Genomic DNA, 18,551 nt, shown 5'->3' with positions numbered 1-18,551 from the left:
ATTCTGTTGCTGTGGCTTGGAAAGCACTTGAAAATGAGAAAGAGGAAAATGTTGGCCTCTTCCAAAACTTATGAGCTATGGAAAAGTAAGACTTCAATTCAGTAAGCATGGTTGAGTGCCTACTTGTAACTAGGACCTAAGGGTAAGAAAGATGTGTAAGACTGAGACTGCGCTTTTGAAAAGCACATTTTGAAAAAGGGAAATAGGTGGGTAACAGACTTACTAAATGGACAGGTAGTGCAATAATTGTAGCATCACTGTCTTATAATGACCCTTTACCCTGTTCTAAATCACATATGTACAGTAATGGAAAAGAAGCTATTACTCATTCCTGATCCTAATAATGATTTTGGTGTCACCAGAAAGAAATATAAACATGCCTCTTGCAAAAGAAAAAAAAGTCAATTTTCAGGTTCATAAATAACCTAACTCTGTACTTTTTTCTCCATTTCCGTGGCTACAATCTGCTGAAAATGTTCATTTCTATAAAGAAGGGTAACTCACATTTCTGGAAGGGTCTTTCTCCTTCTGCTCCATCCTACAAACTGCTCTCAACCACAGGATACTATTCAAGAATTAATTGCACCATACATAAAAAAAATCAAAGTTCTCTATCTGGTTTTCGAAGCCTTGTATAAGCTGGTCTTGCCTCTCTGAATCTGTTCAACTTTATTTTCCACTATTTCCACTGAAGAATCTCCACTCCAATCAATGTCTTCCCACCCCCCCCCCCCGTTATTCCCATCCAAGCGACCTGCCCCCTCTTGATTATTGCAAATCTTATCTACTTAAGACATATCACAAGTTGTACTTCTCTAATGAAAATTTCTCCAGTTCTTAAAGTATATAATAATGGCACCTTTCCCCTAAATTTTCCTCAGTTTTATAAATCCGGCCACATTGTACATGACTTTTTTTTTTTTTTTACCTGTTAGAACCTAAAGTTCATGACAACAAGAGCCATGTCATCTACTGCTTTCAATTTCCCAAAGTACTTAACACAGAGTTAAGAACACTGTAGGAACTAAAAATTCTATTTACTGACTATCTGACTAAAGATAAAATCTAACATCAATATCTTGGGTTACACATGGACTACTCTTGTCAGTATTCAACACTATAAAACATAATTAAATGTGTGATGCAGCAGGAATATCCTGAAAGATTATGTGCACCAATTTAAAATGTACTACAAGATGCTACTTCTCCTCAATAATTGATAAATATCCCTGGGAAATCTGGGAACAGACATCAAAAGGTATAGGACATCAACACAAATCAATTAAAGAAATGGGAGCAAAAAAGTTTGAGGAATGTGATATTTAAGCCCCTAAATAAAAAATAAAAAGAGAGAAAAAGGTTTTATTGAGTCGTATAGTTATTTACTGAGTACCTGCTCAATGCCAGAAATCGGTGTTAGATTCTGGGAAGAAAGTAAATAAGTCTTGGGGAAAAACAGTTTATTCAATAAATGGTTCTGGGAAAACTGGACAGCCATATACGAAAGAATGAAACTGGAGCCCTATCTTACACCAGACACAAAAACTAACTCAAATGGATTAAGGACTGAACAAAATGTCACACCTGAACCATAACACACAGGCAGTAAGCTCTGTGACATTGATCCTGGCAATCATTTTTTGAATCTGACACCAAGAGCAAAGGCAACATAAGCAAAAATAAACTAGTGGGACTATATCAAACTAAAAGGCTTCCACACAGCAAAGGAAACCAGCAACAAAATGAAAAGGCAAACTACTGAATACGAGAAACTATCTGCAAATCATATATCTGGCAAGGGGTTAATATCCAAAATATGTAAAGAACTCATACAACTCAATAGCAAAAACAAACAAAAAATCTAATTAAAAATTGGGCAGAAGATCTAAATAAACATTTTCCAAAGAAGGCATACAGATGGCCCATAGGTACATAAAAGATGCTCAAAATCATTAATTGTCAAGGAAATGTAAGTCAAAACCAAACTAATATATTACTTCACACCTGTGAGAATGGCTATTATCAAAAAGACAAAATATAACAAGTGCTGGTGAGGATGCAGAAAAACGGGAATTCTTGTGCACTATTGGTTGAAATGTAAATTCGTGAAGCCATTATGAAAAACAGTATAGAAAGTTCCTTCAAAAATTAAAAACAGAACTATTATATGATCTAACAATTCCACCTTTGGGTATTCATCTAAAGAAAATGAAAATACTAACTAGAAAAGATATACGCACCTCCATGTTCACTGTAGTATTACTTACACTAGCCAAGATATAGAAACAACCTAAGTGTCTGCTTATAGATGAATGGAAAAAGAAAAGAAAATGAGGTTAATACACATATACACATATATGTATCTATATATGTATAGGCATGTGTGTGTATATATAATATATGGAAACATATAATGAAATATTATTCAGCCATTAAAAAATGAAAATCTTGCCATTTGTAATAACAGAGATGGGTTGCAAGGACAGTGAAATAAGTCAGACAAAGAAAGACAAATACCATATGATCTCATTTCTATGTGGAACTTAAAAACAAAACAAAACAAAAACCAAACTCATAGATACAAAGAACAGGCTGGTGGTTTCCAGAGAAAAGGGGTGGACGAAATGGGTGAAAGGTGTGTCTGAAATGGGTTAAAGGGGGTGAAAAGGTACATACTTCCAGCATAAAAGAAATAAGTCATGGGGATGTAATGTACAGCATGGTAACTATAGTCAATAACACTGTATTGCATATTTGATGGTCTCTCAGAGAGTAAATACTAAAAAATTTTTCATCACAAGAAAAAATATTTTTGGTAACTATGTATAGGGATGGATAATAACTAGCCCAATTATGACCATTTCACAGTGTACATGTGTATTGTATCACTATGCTGTAAACCTGAGATAAATGTAACATATGTCAATTATACCTCAACTTTTAAAAAGTGAACAAGTCAGATATGGTTCTTGATACACATATTCTAGACTAAGAGAACGAAAAGAAAGAATGAAAAACTCTGGTAGGTGTTACAAGGGCAGAAAAGAGGTGCTAAGGTAGGGAATCCTGGAGAGCGGCACAGACCTACTTGAGAAAGACTGAATAGAGGTTTCTTTACTGAAAGCATAACATTTAAACTAAGACTAGGAGTATGAAGAGTACATAGCTACAAAAAGAGCAATGAACTTTTGCCTTGTTCCATCTGAGAGAGCAAGATGGGTCACCAGGAGCTCTACTGTGGCCATCCAAGCATATTTTGCCTGGGTTGTCATTCCTGCCCCATCTGCACAAACCGGCAAGGTCTGATGTGGAAATACTGTGTCACTATGTGCCTCCAGGGTCTCCTTCGGTATGGGAAGAATATGGGCTTCGTTAAATTGGATTATGTGAGCCACCTTGAATGGGTCCTCCAAGATACCTACTGTAATGCCTATTCATTGTACATAAAATAAAAATACTTCCATTTTGAGTGTTTAAGTGTGTATGTGGGGGGGTGCGGGAGCAATGAGAACAGTGGAAACAGCACATGCAAAAGATCCCAGGCAAGAAAAAGCATGGAGTGTTTGAAGAAAGAGGATCATTGTAAGAAAAAAAAGAAAAATGACAAATGATGAATGGAAGAACAGGACAGAGGCTAAATCAGGTCAAACTTTGTAGGCCATGGTAAGGAGTTTGGATTTTATCTCAAATGCAATAAGAAGTTACTGAAGTGTTTTAAGCAGGGAATAAAATCATCCAATTTAGATTTGTAATAGGATGATTCTTGCTGTCATCTGGACAATGGATTAGGGTAACTGAGAACAGATGATGAGATAATTTGGAAATGACACAAGTGAAACTATTTAGGACATCCTTACATTATTCTGTACAAGAAATTGTGTGGCTCTGATTTGGGATGCAGCATATGAACAGAATGGACAGGGAAAAAAGCCACTGAATTCAAAGTTTCATCCTTGAATAACATGGTCAATGGTGGTGGTGGGGGTGGGGTACATAGTTGTACAGATCTGACACATTAGGCTTGAGTGGTTGAGTGGCCTGTAAGATACCTAAACAGAAATGTAGACACCTGGATGTGAAACAGGAAGGAAGGGAGGAAGGAAGGAAAGGAGGGAAGGAGGGAGGGAGGGAGGGAGGGAGGGAGGGAGGGAGGGAGGGAGGGGAGACTGGTATAACAAAACAACTCAGTCAAGACAAATGTAGCATAGATCATCAGTGTGAAAGAAGTGTTATTATGTAAACATGAATGGAAATACTGGCCTTTAAGGCAACTTTAAGATGATTAATATCAAACAGAGAAAAGAAAATATAAAATTACCCTGGAAGGAACTAGATAAAACAATAAGCTTCACTTTGCTTAGAGCTTATACCTTTCCTTTTAAAATGTAAACATAAAAAAAATGTGAAATTTACTTTCTATCTGAATGTGTTTTTATCATTTTCTAGAACTTCCACATACCTTCCTTTTAAAAAAATGTTCATTTTTAAAATTTTTAAAAATGTTTTATTATCTATTTTTGAGAAAAGAGAGACAGAGCGTGAGTGGGGGAGGGGCAGAGATAGAGGGAGACAGAATCTGAAGCAGGCTCCAGGCTCTGAGCTGTCAGCACAGAGCCCGATGCAGGGCTTGAACCCATGGACCGTGAGATCATGACCTGAGCTAAAGTCAAACACTTGACCAACTGAGCCACCCAGGTTCCTCTAAAATGTTTATTTTTTAAATTTATTTTTGAAGAGAGAAGAAGAAAAAGAACACAGGCAGGGGAAGGACAGGGAGAGGGAGACAGAGAATCCCAAGCAGGCTCCGTGCCGTCAGAGCAGAGCCTGATGCGGGGCTTAAACTCACAAACCATGAGATCATGATCTGAGCTGAAATCTAGAGTCCAACACTTAACCAACTGAGCACCCAGGTGCCACTTTATTTAAGTCTTATAATAATACTTAAATCTGTGAGCTTTTGTTTGTATACTTATTACCATATTCTAAATGAAGAAAATCCAGGTGTATGAGGTTAGCTTGATATGGGAGTAGGAATAGGATCAAAAGCTAAATTTTTTTGGTCTCTAATCTACTGGTTTTTCCACCATACCTTCTTAACTTGATCCGTATCTTACACTGATCATTATTTTTGGCAACTTAATTTGGCAACATAAATTTAAATAACTTGAAGAAAAAGTGATTTTTACATAGTGAGACTATTTTTAAATTTCTAGAGTTTAGAGAGTATATAAAGCTTTAAGCAACTTGCCATAGAAACTGCAATAATGCCTGAGACTTTTCATCAAAATACAAACTACATTCGATACTATCACTCTTGAAAGCCCCTTGGGAAATAATGGCTTTTGGATTCTGCAAGTCAGCGTGACATGGCATGCAAAATTGCATCTCATGCTGAGCCAACCAGGAAAATATATGTCATCACCATGTGACATTCAGAATTTCATCTGGAAACTATAATCTTGTTCTGACTGCTAAAAAAGAGGGGGGGGGGGGGAGGAAGACTGCATACAAAACAATTTGGTTGAATTTTAGCTGAATTCCTGCCAGTTCATGTAAAAACTAAAATAACTTATTTCCAAAGAACTCTGTATTCAAAAACCTTTCAATGTACTTATTAACATCACAACGTTTTCTCAAAGAACTTCAAAATTAACTGACATACTTTTGAAATCTTATGATAGCTCAAATTAATGAATCACTAGAAAAAGTTCTTTATAATGAAACAAAGTTGTAAAATTAATAAACTGTCTGAAGTAGAACATCAAAAACACTTCCTAATTCCTTTACCCCAAATGAATAAACTCTAGATAAAGAAACATGAAACCTGCTGTAGGCAGCCATCTGTCTTATGCATCCTGTAGCTTTCAAGTTTAGATTTTCTCCTGGGCTCCTAATTCATATGTGCAATACCTTCATAAACTATTTACCTCATCCTATCAAAACACAAATCTGTGAATGTGATTTAGTCTAAGTGTTATATAATCAACATTTTGTGTTTTAAACCTGTTGTGACTAATTGGAAAATGAAAAATTAGTGGGCATAAACTAGAATGCCTGCCTGCCTCACAAATTATTCCCAGGAGCCATGTTTCTGCTACTCTTCCATCTTCTGGTGTAACATCTCATGCTCCTAAACACAGAAGAGGATATATGACCTAACTTGGGCTGCGACTGGGCCAATCATAGTACCTAACCTCCCGGGCCACAGTGATTAAGATGTATGCACATGATCTAAGAGAGGCCAAACAAAATCCTCCTCAGGTAGGTTTTCAACAGATACTAGACCAGATCTTTCTCTTTGATCACAAAGAATTAAGTATGTGAGTCCACAGGAACCACAGCCATGTACAACGCTAAGCCAAGAAACCTATGTTCAGTAAAAAAAAAAAAAAAAAAAAAAAAAAAAAGTTAAACCAACAAAAAAGGCAGAATCCTGATGGTATGGAGTCTCTGTTTTGAAGTCACTCCAAAGGAAAGATCTTTGCTTTTCTTACCATTTTGGTTATGCGAATCAACAAAATATCCCTGCTTTTTAAAATTTAAAATAAATTTTAAAAGTTTCAGTCTCTTGCAACCAGAATCCTAATTTAAAAATGTGTTCTTCCCTATTAAAAGAGTCACCTATTTATTAAGAGGAAAACCAGGCAATTCTTAATAGGTGTACCTGCCCAGCCCTCACAATATCATTACACAGCCTACATCCAAAATGCCCAAGCATATCAGGGAGCTTACTTCCCCATTTCACAACCTTACTTCTTCAAGAACTATCCAACCTTACTGCCTGCCTTCCTTAATTGGCTCTCACTCCTTCCATTATCATATCCACTGGTCACTGTCTCTATGACACTGCCTGAACTTGCATATTTGGAGATGCTATTGATTTTATCTCCATCTCCAGAAGATTTCTTCAACTATGTTAGTCAGTACTTTTCCCAGTTTAACTAGGCTCCTTGGCACTCTCCCACCTGAGCCTTATAAGGAACTTCCTTCAGATAACCCTAAACTGACATGTAACAACATCCTAATATAGCAGTGAGCTCCAATAATGTAGTGTGCAAAACTGTAAGACCATCCATTGAGCTCTGGGGAAAAATATGAGGATGTCTGTTCATATTTATTTTTATCTAAAAATGAGAAAGACACATAGTTTGTTAATATTTAGTAAATTAGGATTACATTGAGGTCCATCCCTATGTCAGAAGGCTACAGATAACAAAATGCTAAATATACTGGAGGAAAATTAGACATTCAATAACAAGAAGAAATTGGCATGGGCCCTTCAATCTTTCATTGACTTTAAATTAATTGTGGCATATTACCTACATACACAAAGTTCATCAGATTTCTAAATTTTGTTCTCTACCTTTAACTAATCCTCATAATTTGTATATACATTTTCAAAAGATTCCTATATAACAGACATATCTAAACCTATGGATTAAAGATATCACTAATTTATTTAAAAGAAAAAGGCAACACTTTCCCATTAAGTTGGAAGACTATCTTACTGATATAAGGAAGATGGAAATCTACCACCCTTATTTCAACAAAGGCCTTTGACAAAATGGGTAGGACTGAAAAAATAAGTGTCCTCAGTGCACTAATGATGGTCTTTTCCCTCTAGGATATAATGTATCTCAGTGAGGTGGCTTTTCAATGATGTCAGCCACTAAAATCAACTATTAAAATAAGCTGAATTAAGAACTAAACCTTAAGTTTTTACAACACAGTATTAAATTTTATTTTAAGAAGTGAAGCACAATATTAGTCTCCCTGAAATATTACTGATATATTGATATATTATTGATATATCAAAACTCTATCAGAATAAAAACATTTAAGTGTTAATGAAATGATCTTTCATGTTTTATAGTATATTAGTATAGTGATACACATATTTAATGTATATATCAATAAATGGTACACTCCAGATGCTTGCCCAAAGATTTTTGCCAAATAGGAATGCACTAAGAAAAAAAGGTGAAGTCTAGTAAAGATGAACTATTTGCAACCAGGCTGTGTTCTCTGTACTTGTTTTAATTTAATCACTTACTGTTTAGTAATGCTTTTAACAAAACATGAGCCTGCTTCAGATGTGTTCATGGAAACCAAAACCAGTGTTTTTTGGGGTTTTTTCTCCTTTGTAGTCTAAGTAAAATAATTCCAATAGAATGTAGAAATTAAAAATAATTTCTCAGCATTAAAATACTTTACCTTCTAAAGTCATCTCCATTGAGAAAATTTAGTACAGTTTATATTCTACTTTCAAAGTAAAAAATGAGAGTAAAATTGGACATATTAAAAGAAATCATACCTAAATAAGTCGTCTGCTATACAAGACCTAGAGAAATTAAAAATAAGCCAAGAAGGTACAAATATGGATAATAATTACATATACTTTTCAAGAATCAAAGTTCCAAGAGGGAAAGAATTATGTGCATGCTACATAAATTGTAATATAATTTTTTTAAAAAATCAATAAACCTAGCATGCTCATAAAACTCAACGCGTTTTTGGAATTAATGAACAAACACTAACTATAAAACATTCTGCCGCACACACCAAGAGACACACTAAAGAAGTATAAATTACATTTTTTTATGAACTGATGATTTACTTGAGGAGTCCTCATATCAAAACTAGCAATGCAAGAAATTCAGGTATGTTGTAGTACCAAGTGAGTAGTGTAATTACCAGATATGTCTATAAAAGAAGATCATCAAATGATGCATAGATATGTTATGAAACATTAAAAAAACAAAATGTTAAAAATACTCCATAGCTACAACCATCTAGATTATTATGGCTGATATAACATTATAATATGGCATCTGTTGAAATTATTTAGGAAGATAAGCTTAGAAATAAACATATAATTCAAATACTCAATTTTATGTCAAGTTCTACAGACCGTTAATGCTTTACCTCATAAATTCTAGATTTAGAAATAAAAAATAATGGTTCTTCAAAATACAAATGGAATAAGGCAATTCAGTAAATGTATATTTTCCTTAAGTTCTCTGATTACTTTCTGGATGGTTTTTCCAATTTTTTTTTTTTTTTGATGTACTTCATTAGATACACTTCATTTTATTCTAAACCTTATTCTATTCCAAAAGGGGAAAATATACTTTAAACCACATTTTATCCCTGAGAGAATAAAATCAATTGTATATTATGCAATGTTTTCCAATGAAATTAAATACCTAATTAATCACAAAGGAATGGAATTTTATGCTAAACTACATGATTAAAGTGAACAACTTCTCATATACATAAGTCCACAAAAAATTTATTTTGCATACATTAATACTAACTTCACCCTATAACTAGGAACATACCTACTGAACATTCAAGTTTAATCAAATTAAGGATGACTTAAACACTTTTAGATGAATAACTATATTGTATTTATTTACAATGCACAATTCTTAAAATTAGAATCCAAAATACATCAGTGCCTTCAGGAGCAATTCTTACTAGCAAAACTTGGAAATCTCACCACTTAAAGCCATCCTACAAGTTACACTGCCTGTGCACAAAATGATTTTAAAAAAATTTTTTTAACTCTTTTTTTTAAAAATTAAAAAAAATTTATATATTTTTTGAGAGACAGAGAAAAAGTAAGCACAAGCAGGGGAGGGGCAGAGAGAGGGGGGATCAAGGATGAAAAGGTGACTTTGCTGACAGCTGTGAGCTGGATGTGGGGCCCAAACCCACGAACCAGGAGACCACAACCCAAGACATAACCAGTGTCTGTATACTCAAATTTCTTGACAGAGTGGGGTACACTGTGGCTGTTTCAAATCCCATTCATTCCAAATAAGTGAAGCTCCTCAGGCCAAGTGAAATTTTTCTGCCCCTTTGCTCTTGACAAGTCTACTGCGTACCAGGCAGTTACCCACCCTCATCTTGAAGTGCCGTTCAGTTATGTCATATATATGTCATATGTACACAGGTATACATGCATATGCATATACCTTTACTGCCTACTTCTCAGAATAATGCTTCTCAATCTCTCCATTGGCTCATTCTCCTTAATCTTTAAAGAAATAGTTGCTCAGAATTTAATTTGGGGCTTTTTTTCTCATTTTTCTGTGTATGCTTTCCCCGGGAGATGATACACTCTGTGGTTTTGATTGTGTATGATCCATATGTCAATGACTCATAAGCCTCTATCACTTACTGAAAAATCTAAGCAACATCTCAGACATGACAACACTTTCACTGACACTGTCTTCTGATAGTCTCATTTAAAGGAAAATATTTTCTACTTTCTCCCAAAGCTCCAGCTTATGGTATTCCATTTTAAGTTCTGTGGCAGAGGCTGCTAAATAACCTGCAGTATCTATTCTCTTTTTTTCTTAGTTAGAGCCCAGTGTTTTGGTCATGCATATGGGCCTTTAAAAGTACAGACTACACTCCTGAGACCCTATACAGTTCTAGATATGATCACACGAGTAGTTTCTGGCCAAGAGTATAGTAGCAAAATTGAAGTGTAGAACATCTGTATACTTTTCAAAGAGGTAAGGCAACTTATTGTTTCTCATTTCTGCTCACTAAAATGCAGATACGATACACTGTTGAAGCATCCATTGTGGACAGTTAGTCAAGTCTGGTAACAGAGGCCACCCGTAACAGAATAAAAAAGTGCCTGACCCTGGAGAGCCTTAACACCTTGAGGTGCCTACCGTTAAGGTTTCACATGACAGACAAAACTCAATCTTGTTTAAACTACTGTTACTGAGAGTTTTCTGATATTTTCAGCCAAAAGTAACTCAACCTTAATTATTATAACTACATTGTTTAACTCTTGCTTAGTTTAAAAATACTATATTTTCAGGGGCACCTGGGTGGTTCAGTCAGTTAAGCATCCAGCTCTTGGTTTCAGCTCAGGTCATGATCTCATAGTTCGTGGGTTCGAGCCCTGTGTCAGGCTCTGTGCCGACACCGTGGAGCCTGCTTGGGATTCTCTCTCTCTCCCTCTCTCTCTCTCTCTGCCCCTCCCCTGTTCTCTCTTTCTCAAACTAAATAAATAAACTTAAAAAAGCAATTAAATAAACATACTGTATTTTGAAATGAGGTCAGAAAAAATGTAATTAGGGATATTTTACCTGATAACCTAAGTTCCTTGTCAAACATTCTTAAAAAAATTCTGCAGTTTTTCTCGATTTGTAATATACACAAAGTGTTTTTAAAATTTCACGATTTTCATATTTAATTCTGAGAACTAAGTAAGATTAAATTTCCATATTCCTGACAAAAAATGTAAACATCTGAAACATCATAAATTTTTTATTTTTTGAAACACATCAATGGTTGTGAGATATACTTAAAAATATGTATTAAGAAAGAAAAAAATATGTCAGCAGTAGCACTTCACTTCTGAGTGTCATCCAGGAACTTAACTGAATTAACACCCAATTAAAGAGTGGCAGATTCTTCCATGCTCATCACAGAGGTATAGGTGTTTCCCATCATATCCTTATTGGTAGCTCTGATGTAAAATTCTTTACTATTTTCATCCTATGGGACTGGGCTGAAAATTTAGAGTAATCTCTTGATAAAAAGAATGCCCTGAAGTTAGCCAGTTATATATTGCGTATTAGAGGTAAAATAGTAGATGACTAAATTTGCACAGACCTGATTTTTAGGGCTTCTGTTGCCTCTAAGAAATGAAAGAAGGCAACTAATATTCACAGAATGACTACGATAATCTGGAACTGTGTGTGTGTGTGTGTGTGTGTGTGTGTGTGTGAGAGAGAGAGAGAGAGAGAGAGAGAGAGAGAGAGAGAGACACACACAGAGAGAGTGTGTGTGAATTTCCTACAGGTTCATTAATACACTGAAAAAATATGCTAGCTACTGAAAGTCACCAGGGTGCTACATACTTTTCAAGTGTTATTTTCCATAATCTGCTAAATAGCTTCATCAAAGCACCTCACACAGCACTGGAAAAAAATTTCCCAACTGGAATGTGAAGCACAGAGTAAAACACTGATCAAACTGAGAAAGATTTTTCAAAAAGGATTAAATAGTTTAACCTATTATTCTTCCTTTATAAATCAAGAAGCAATATAAATATTCATATTGAGAGATTTATTTTTTTAAGTTTTTAATTAAATTCCAGTTAACATAGAGTGTAATATTTGTTTCAGATGACAATATAGTGATTCAGTACTTCCATGAAACACCAGGTGCTCATCACAGCAAGTCCTCTCCTTAATCCCCATCACCTATTCCATCCACTGATGAATAAAGATGAGGTATGTGTATATATGTGTACACACACACACACACACACACACAGAGAGAGAGAGAGAGAGAGAGAGAGAGAGAGAGAGAGAGAGGATTATTACTCAGCCATCAAAAAGAATGAAATCTTGCCATTTGCAGTGACATGGATGGAGGTATAGAGTGTAATGTTAGGCAAAATAAATCAGTCAGAGAAAGACATATACCATATGATTTCACTCATCTGTGAAATCTAGAAAACAAAATAAATGAGCAAAAAAAAAAACCCCAAGAAATAGACTCTTAACTATAGAAAACTGACAGTTACCAGAGGAGAGGTGGGGGGGGGGGGGAATTAAATACATAATCTGGAAAAAATCTCACTAAACCATTTTTAACCTTGGATAAGTTGCCTGACCTCTTTATTATTCAATCTCCATAATTATAAAGTGAAGGGGTTACATTGGATAATTTATTCCAAGATACATATACAATCCTGTATGATTTTTTTCTAAAGATACATGCATGGCTCCCTCCTTTACCTTTATCTGCTTCAAGTGTGTGGTCAAACTTTCAGTGAGACCTACTCTATCCAAATTATCATCCCCCATCAACTAAAGTTCTGAACACTTTTTTTTTCCATTTATGCTCTTCATTTGGCTTCATTTTGGCAAGTTTCTATTGCTATGTCTTCAAGGTTGATTTCTTTTTCAGTAATGTATACTCTATTGCTAATTCTACCCAGTTTCTCCATTCACATATATTTTTCAACTCTAGAGCTGTGCTTGATTCTTTATTATACCTTCCATTTCCCTACAAAATGTACTCATCTCTCCTTAAATACTTTAACATAGTTACAATACGTGTTTGAATGTACAAGTATTTAATATACCTACTAATTCCATCATCTATGCCATCTCTTTATTTATATTGGCTTCTTTTTCTGGTCAAAGTTTCCTACTTCTTTGCATCTCCTTTGGCGTTTGATTGAATATGTTACACTGTGATTTTAACTTGTTACATGTCTGGATCTTCTTATATTCCTCATAATAGCGTTGGGCTTCATTTTGCCAGCACTTATTCACTGTTTTTGTTGCTTCAGAGCCTTTTTTAAACTGTTTAAAGTGAGTCGAGGGTAGCCTTCATATTTTTGATACTTTATGTCCACTATGAACACTATGGAGGCATGGCTTTTCTGGAATCCCTATTGAATGTCCTGAGTAATCAGTGGGATTGCATTTTATGGACAGTAGGACCTGAATGCCTTCTAGCCCTGTGTGAGCTCTGGGAATCATTCAGACCACAGTTCCTTGGTCATCTTTCACCCAACTGTGTAGAGTTTCATCCCATGCATGCATGTCTTACTATTTATTTAGCAAATATTCAATGAGAACACTACTTTCTCTCTCTCTAGAATTGTATTCCATGATTTGCAGTCATCTCCACCTCCTAATGCTTCAGTCACTCTACCTCCCTAAACTTCAATTCAGCAAGACAGCTGAGCTCAGCTTAATATATTGCACCCTGCTCTATGGTCTGGAGCATGCCGTTAGCAAGAAAGCTAGGGCAATTCTAGGGCTTGACTGTTTTGTTTCTCTTTTACGATGAATCACAGTCCTGTACTGCATATTCTCTAATGTCTAGAAACCTTTTTTTTCTCCCACGTATTTAGAAAAGTTTCTTATTTATAGCAGAAATATAAATCTAGTCCCTGTTATACCATCATGGTCAGAAGGTAAAGGTCCATACTTATAAATTGTGGCATGATCTACTAAAATTTACATCATTAATTAACAGATGTCTTAATGTATTATTATCTTGGTGGTATTCAAGAAGTCAAATTAAAAGACCTTCTATTATTTTAACAGTGCACTTATAGTACTTTGAACTGGAGAAGTAATATATAAACATGTAAGATAAAAATAGCTAGTATTTTTTTAAAAGCTATCACTTATGGAGCATCCTGCTTTTTCAATTTTTCGTTTCTCTTACAGACATTGTCATCAACAGTTCCAAATTAATTTTCATAACATTTCCAAAACATAGGATAAACACATGTCATACCTTTTAGGGCGTTCCTAGTTTTCAAAATAGATTCTCTAGAATATTATTTAGATTTTTGTGATAATATATTGTCTTCAAGTGAGACATACTTTTATCCTGGCTTGGCCTGCCCTATGTGCCTATAGCACTGAAATAGTATTGTTCTGCTGTCAACACATTTCCAACCATCAAACATATGTTCTCCCTGTAGCCAACTATTTAATACTGGTTAATTGAGACTGGAGGGGGAAGATGCCTGCTTCCTGTTGAATAATCACAACGTGAAATCAAGCCCAGTGCAGGATCACCAAGCTTTGTTGGCCTTCATGTGCGAAAAATACTACATAAGTGTTGGGAATGAACTTAAGACCAAGACTAACTTAGGCTGAAACTACAAAAATAAAAACTCATTTTAACAAGAATTCAAGCATAATAAGTTAACTCTCACATTTCTCCACTGTAAAATCCAGTTGAAAAATTAAAATGTGCATTTCATAATGATGTGAATATACTTAACACTAACTGAACTATACAATTTAAAGGTTAAGATAGTAAGAGTAAAAAGAAGATGTGTAAAAGGCTATGAATTCATTTACCAAATTCATTACAGTTTATGATGCAATATAAATAATAAGTGAAACAGTGGTAACTTCATTTAGAAGTGGATACAAAGGATCATAGAATTTTTTCAAGAAAGCACACACACACACAAGCGGAGGACGGGCAGAGAGAGAGGGAAAGAAAGAATCCCATAGGCTCCATGCTACCATCAAAGAGCCAAACACAGGGCTCGATCTCACGAATCATGAGATCATAATCTCAGCTGAAATCAAAAATAATCAACCGAGCCACCCAGGGACCCCTCATAAAACATTTTTTAAATTAAAACTCAAACAGGAACAGTGTACTCTAATTAAAAATAGAACAGAAACTTTTGAAACTTAATTCTAAGCAAAGAAAATGGTTACCACACAGCATTCTCAAGACAGCACTATCACCAAGGTTTCCAGAGAAGTAAAAATGGTGGGCATTCAAGAAGGAAGATACATAAACAATCTATGATCATAGTTCATATATAGTCTGTGCCATGTAATTTAATTTAAATTATAAATGCAATGATAGTGTTTTGTTACACAAATGGAAATCTACAACTGTCTTATGGAAGAATATTTATGTTCTGTATTTGCATAGATGATCAGGCTGAGAAAATGAAAGAAGGGAGAAGTAGAAAATTGAGATATATTGTGTTTTGCAAGAATTCACTTTAAGAAAGAACATACTATCAGGAGACAATTCTCTATTGGTCTCTAGTGTTTTTGAATGTCTTGAAAGTGGAACCAGTGAGTGCCTTTGTTCCCAATTGTCCTTTCAAGGATATTTGCATAGCATTCAGCCTCAAAAGGCAGAGATACTGTCCTTTTGAGCAAAGGGCAAGTTTGCTTACACCCTTGCAAGATACAAATAGTGTCTCCCTCTAGAGACAATGGCAGACATGCTTTCTACCCATTATAAAAGATGCAGGTTCCCTAAATTGAGGGTTCCTCTTCTGTAACATAATCCATTGAATATAGGTATCATCTGAACTTCTTGGTGCCACCCTGTGGTAATTAGACTTAGGACAGTGACACAAGAAAAAGGTAATACTCTAGTTACTGCTAATACTGTAAGATAATAGTCTTTTGTCTCCATTCTAGGAGTCTCATGTCCAGAATTCATGAAACTGTGGCCCAGATAACTTGATATCTTATTAGCTCAGAGATAGGGTAAAATCACAGACCTTTTAGAATTTGTGACACATACCTGTTATTGTTTTTGTTTTTATAGGGCTGCTGGCATATTCAGAGGCCTGATAGGACTGTTGCTTTGCCAGGGGTGCACTTCCAACTGACACCTCATCCTCTTTCCTTCTGCTAATTGGCACAACAAGAGGAACAGCTACCACAGGCTGCTGGAGAGAGGCAAAAAAACACACTGAAATTATTTGTTATTTCTGAAGCAGTGAAGGTTAAACATGGTAACACTGAGGAAAGTCCTTCATAAATGGTGTTGAAGCTTTGCTATTTTAAATCAATCAATGTGTCCCTCCCTCAGTTCCTCCCTCTCTCTTCATATCTGTCTCTCTTATACACACAAAATCACACAGGGACACTTAACAATTTCAATGTAAAATTACAATTCTATGTGAAAAAATAAGATAGCTTGGAAATAAATGGAAGTTAAAATAAATTTCGGTAAAAAGCATAAAGATAATATGTCAAAGGCAAATCAAAACTATAATTAACTTTGAGAATTACAATTAGTAGGGGAAAAAGGTTACCCTCATCAAATATTTTTAGGATATCTATAAAGTGATTAATTATATGTTACAGTTCAACTTAATAAAGAATTGCTGAAAATTTCTACGTTTTATCTGACAAAGTGATACCCACAGCATATTTAGAAAACACAGAAAAGTATCTGTAGCTAGAGAAAGCTGGAAAACATTATGATCCTATATTGAATGCATGAGTGCTGAATTGGACAATAAAGCAGCTGTTTCATCTTTATTCAGTGAAATAAAGTCTGATGTTACTGCTGATGACGCCCAATACAATCTTGTCAGATTTTTGGCAAAAAAGAAAAAAAAGGTATTTTTTAAGTTTGCTGCAGGATCAAAGATCAATGTTGAACTGGGTGGAAAACAATCATCCAATGTTGGGTTTTAGCCACAAATTGAGAAGGAAATTGCAGCTTGGAAAACAACAGATGATAACTGTAATACAGCTGCATCAGACGGTAAATCTGGAGGGGCTGGTCAAGCTGCAGTGCAGTCTAGTGTTACTCTCAACAGCACAACAATCATACTTTTAAAAGATCCAACTTTATGTCTCACCCAACCTATATTACTTATTTAATATTACTTTGAATGTGAGTAAATATTCCAATCAGAACGCAAGTACATTATCTATATATTACAATCAATCAAGTTATGAAATATAGGGAAAAGGCAAATTATTTTAAAAGTTGCTACTTAAGCTAAGTAAAAGGACAAGAAAGGTGAAAATGAGAAAATGGAAAGATAAATATATTGTGGGAAACATTACAATGTACAGTAGCTGCTTTCATATTATTTAGTAAAACTGATAATATTTGTACAAACCTAATTAGGAAATAGTATCTTAAGACCAAGATGAGAAAAGTTCAACATACCCTTAAGTTTTGATGCATTTAAAATTACTCAACTATAAAATATGGGAGTTCCTTTTAGGTGGTAGTATTTACTGATTCCATAATCCCTTGAATATCTTGGCCATCATTTATAAACCTGGAATATGACTAAGTATTCCAAAAAATTACACCCATGTTCAGATTCAAATTAATATATTAGAGAAAAATTATGTTAAGCATAGGGTGATATTTAATTCAAGCTAAAATAGCTGAAAGATGAGATTCATGAAAGCCATAATATTGGTAATATCCAACAACAAACAAAAAAATCATTCTTTTGGGTGACTCAAACTGGGTCATTTTCACATAGGCAAAGAGACATTAAAAGCCCTAAGAAAAACCCTTCCTAACAAGACAGCAAGACTCTGATATGTCCTCTATGCAACTGTATTCCAAATATCTACAATGATATCCAAAAGACCCTCCATAAATATTTCCTGAATGATTGCTAATGTACCCACCATATGTCAGGCAAGAAGAGATACTGGATACAGAGTATCCAGTATTTTAATATTTCAAAATATCAAAATAAACTATTTTTAGCAAACTCCCATTGTTCTACTAATATTCTTCTACCTTTTGGTACTGGATATTTCCTCAAATATTAGTTGTATCCCAGCCCCAGATTTATCCTACCCTTGCAGCATCAATATTCCATGATCCGAAAATACCTAAAGTCTTCTGTTGTTGTTCCTGTAAAATTCTCCCTATTAATAAATGTAAAAAAAAAAACACCCAGGAAATTATAAAGAATAAGATAACATACACATTCCATTATATCCAATAATTACTGTCTGTTAAAATTTTTATATTTCCTTGTTTTTTAGAGATGAGCAAAACATTGCAGGTAAAGCTAAAATACCCTCCAATTGTGAACCAACTACCCATTCCTCCCAGAATCAACCACTATTATGATCCTCATATAAACCTTGAAATGTTTTACACCTATCCCTATTCACACCCACTCATATGTATACACCATTTACTTACTTACTTACTTACTTACTTACTTATTTATTTACTTAGTTAGTTAGTTAGTTAGTTAGTTAGTTAGTTGGGTAGTTTTG

At 34.7% G+C, this 18,551-nt stretch overlaps 1 protein-coding gene across 13 annotated transcripts in view; it reads right to left on the bottom strand.

The window, feature by feature from the left end:
* The window catches only part of VPS13B (vacuolar protein sorting 13 homolog B), an 804,655-nt gene that overhangs the window by 440,248 nt on the left and 345,856 nt on the right, over nt 1-18,551 (bottom strand). For 11 of the 13 annotated variants that reach the window (XM_023248521.2, XM_045050210.1, XM_023248522.2 and 8 more), the window contains one exon: nt 16,078-16,225. In XM_023248521.2, the coding sequence (XP_023104289.2) occupies nt 16,078-16,225 (148 nt within the window). Of the gene's footprint in view, nt 1-12,198; nt 12,249-16,077; nt 16,226-18,551 lie in introns of those variants that run through there. The other 2 variants (XM_045050214.1, XM_023248520.2) reach the window with 2 other exon arrangements.

This window comes from Felis catus, chromosome F2 (genome assembly GCF_018350175.1).
Source record: "Felis catus isolate Fca126 chromosome F2, F.catus_Fca126_mat1.0, whole genome shotgun sequence".
Lineage (NCBI taxonomy): Eukaryota > Metazoa > Chordata > Mammalia > Carnivora > Felidae > Felis > Felis catus.
This window is presented reverse-complemented; position numbering and strand designations above follow the sequence as displayed.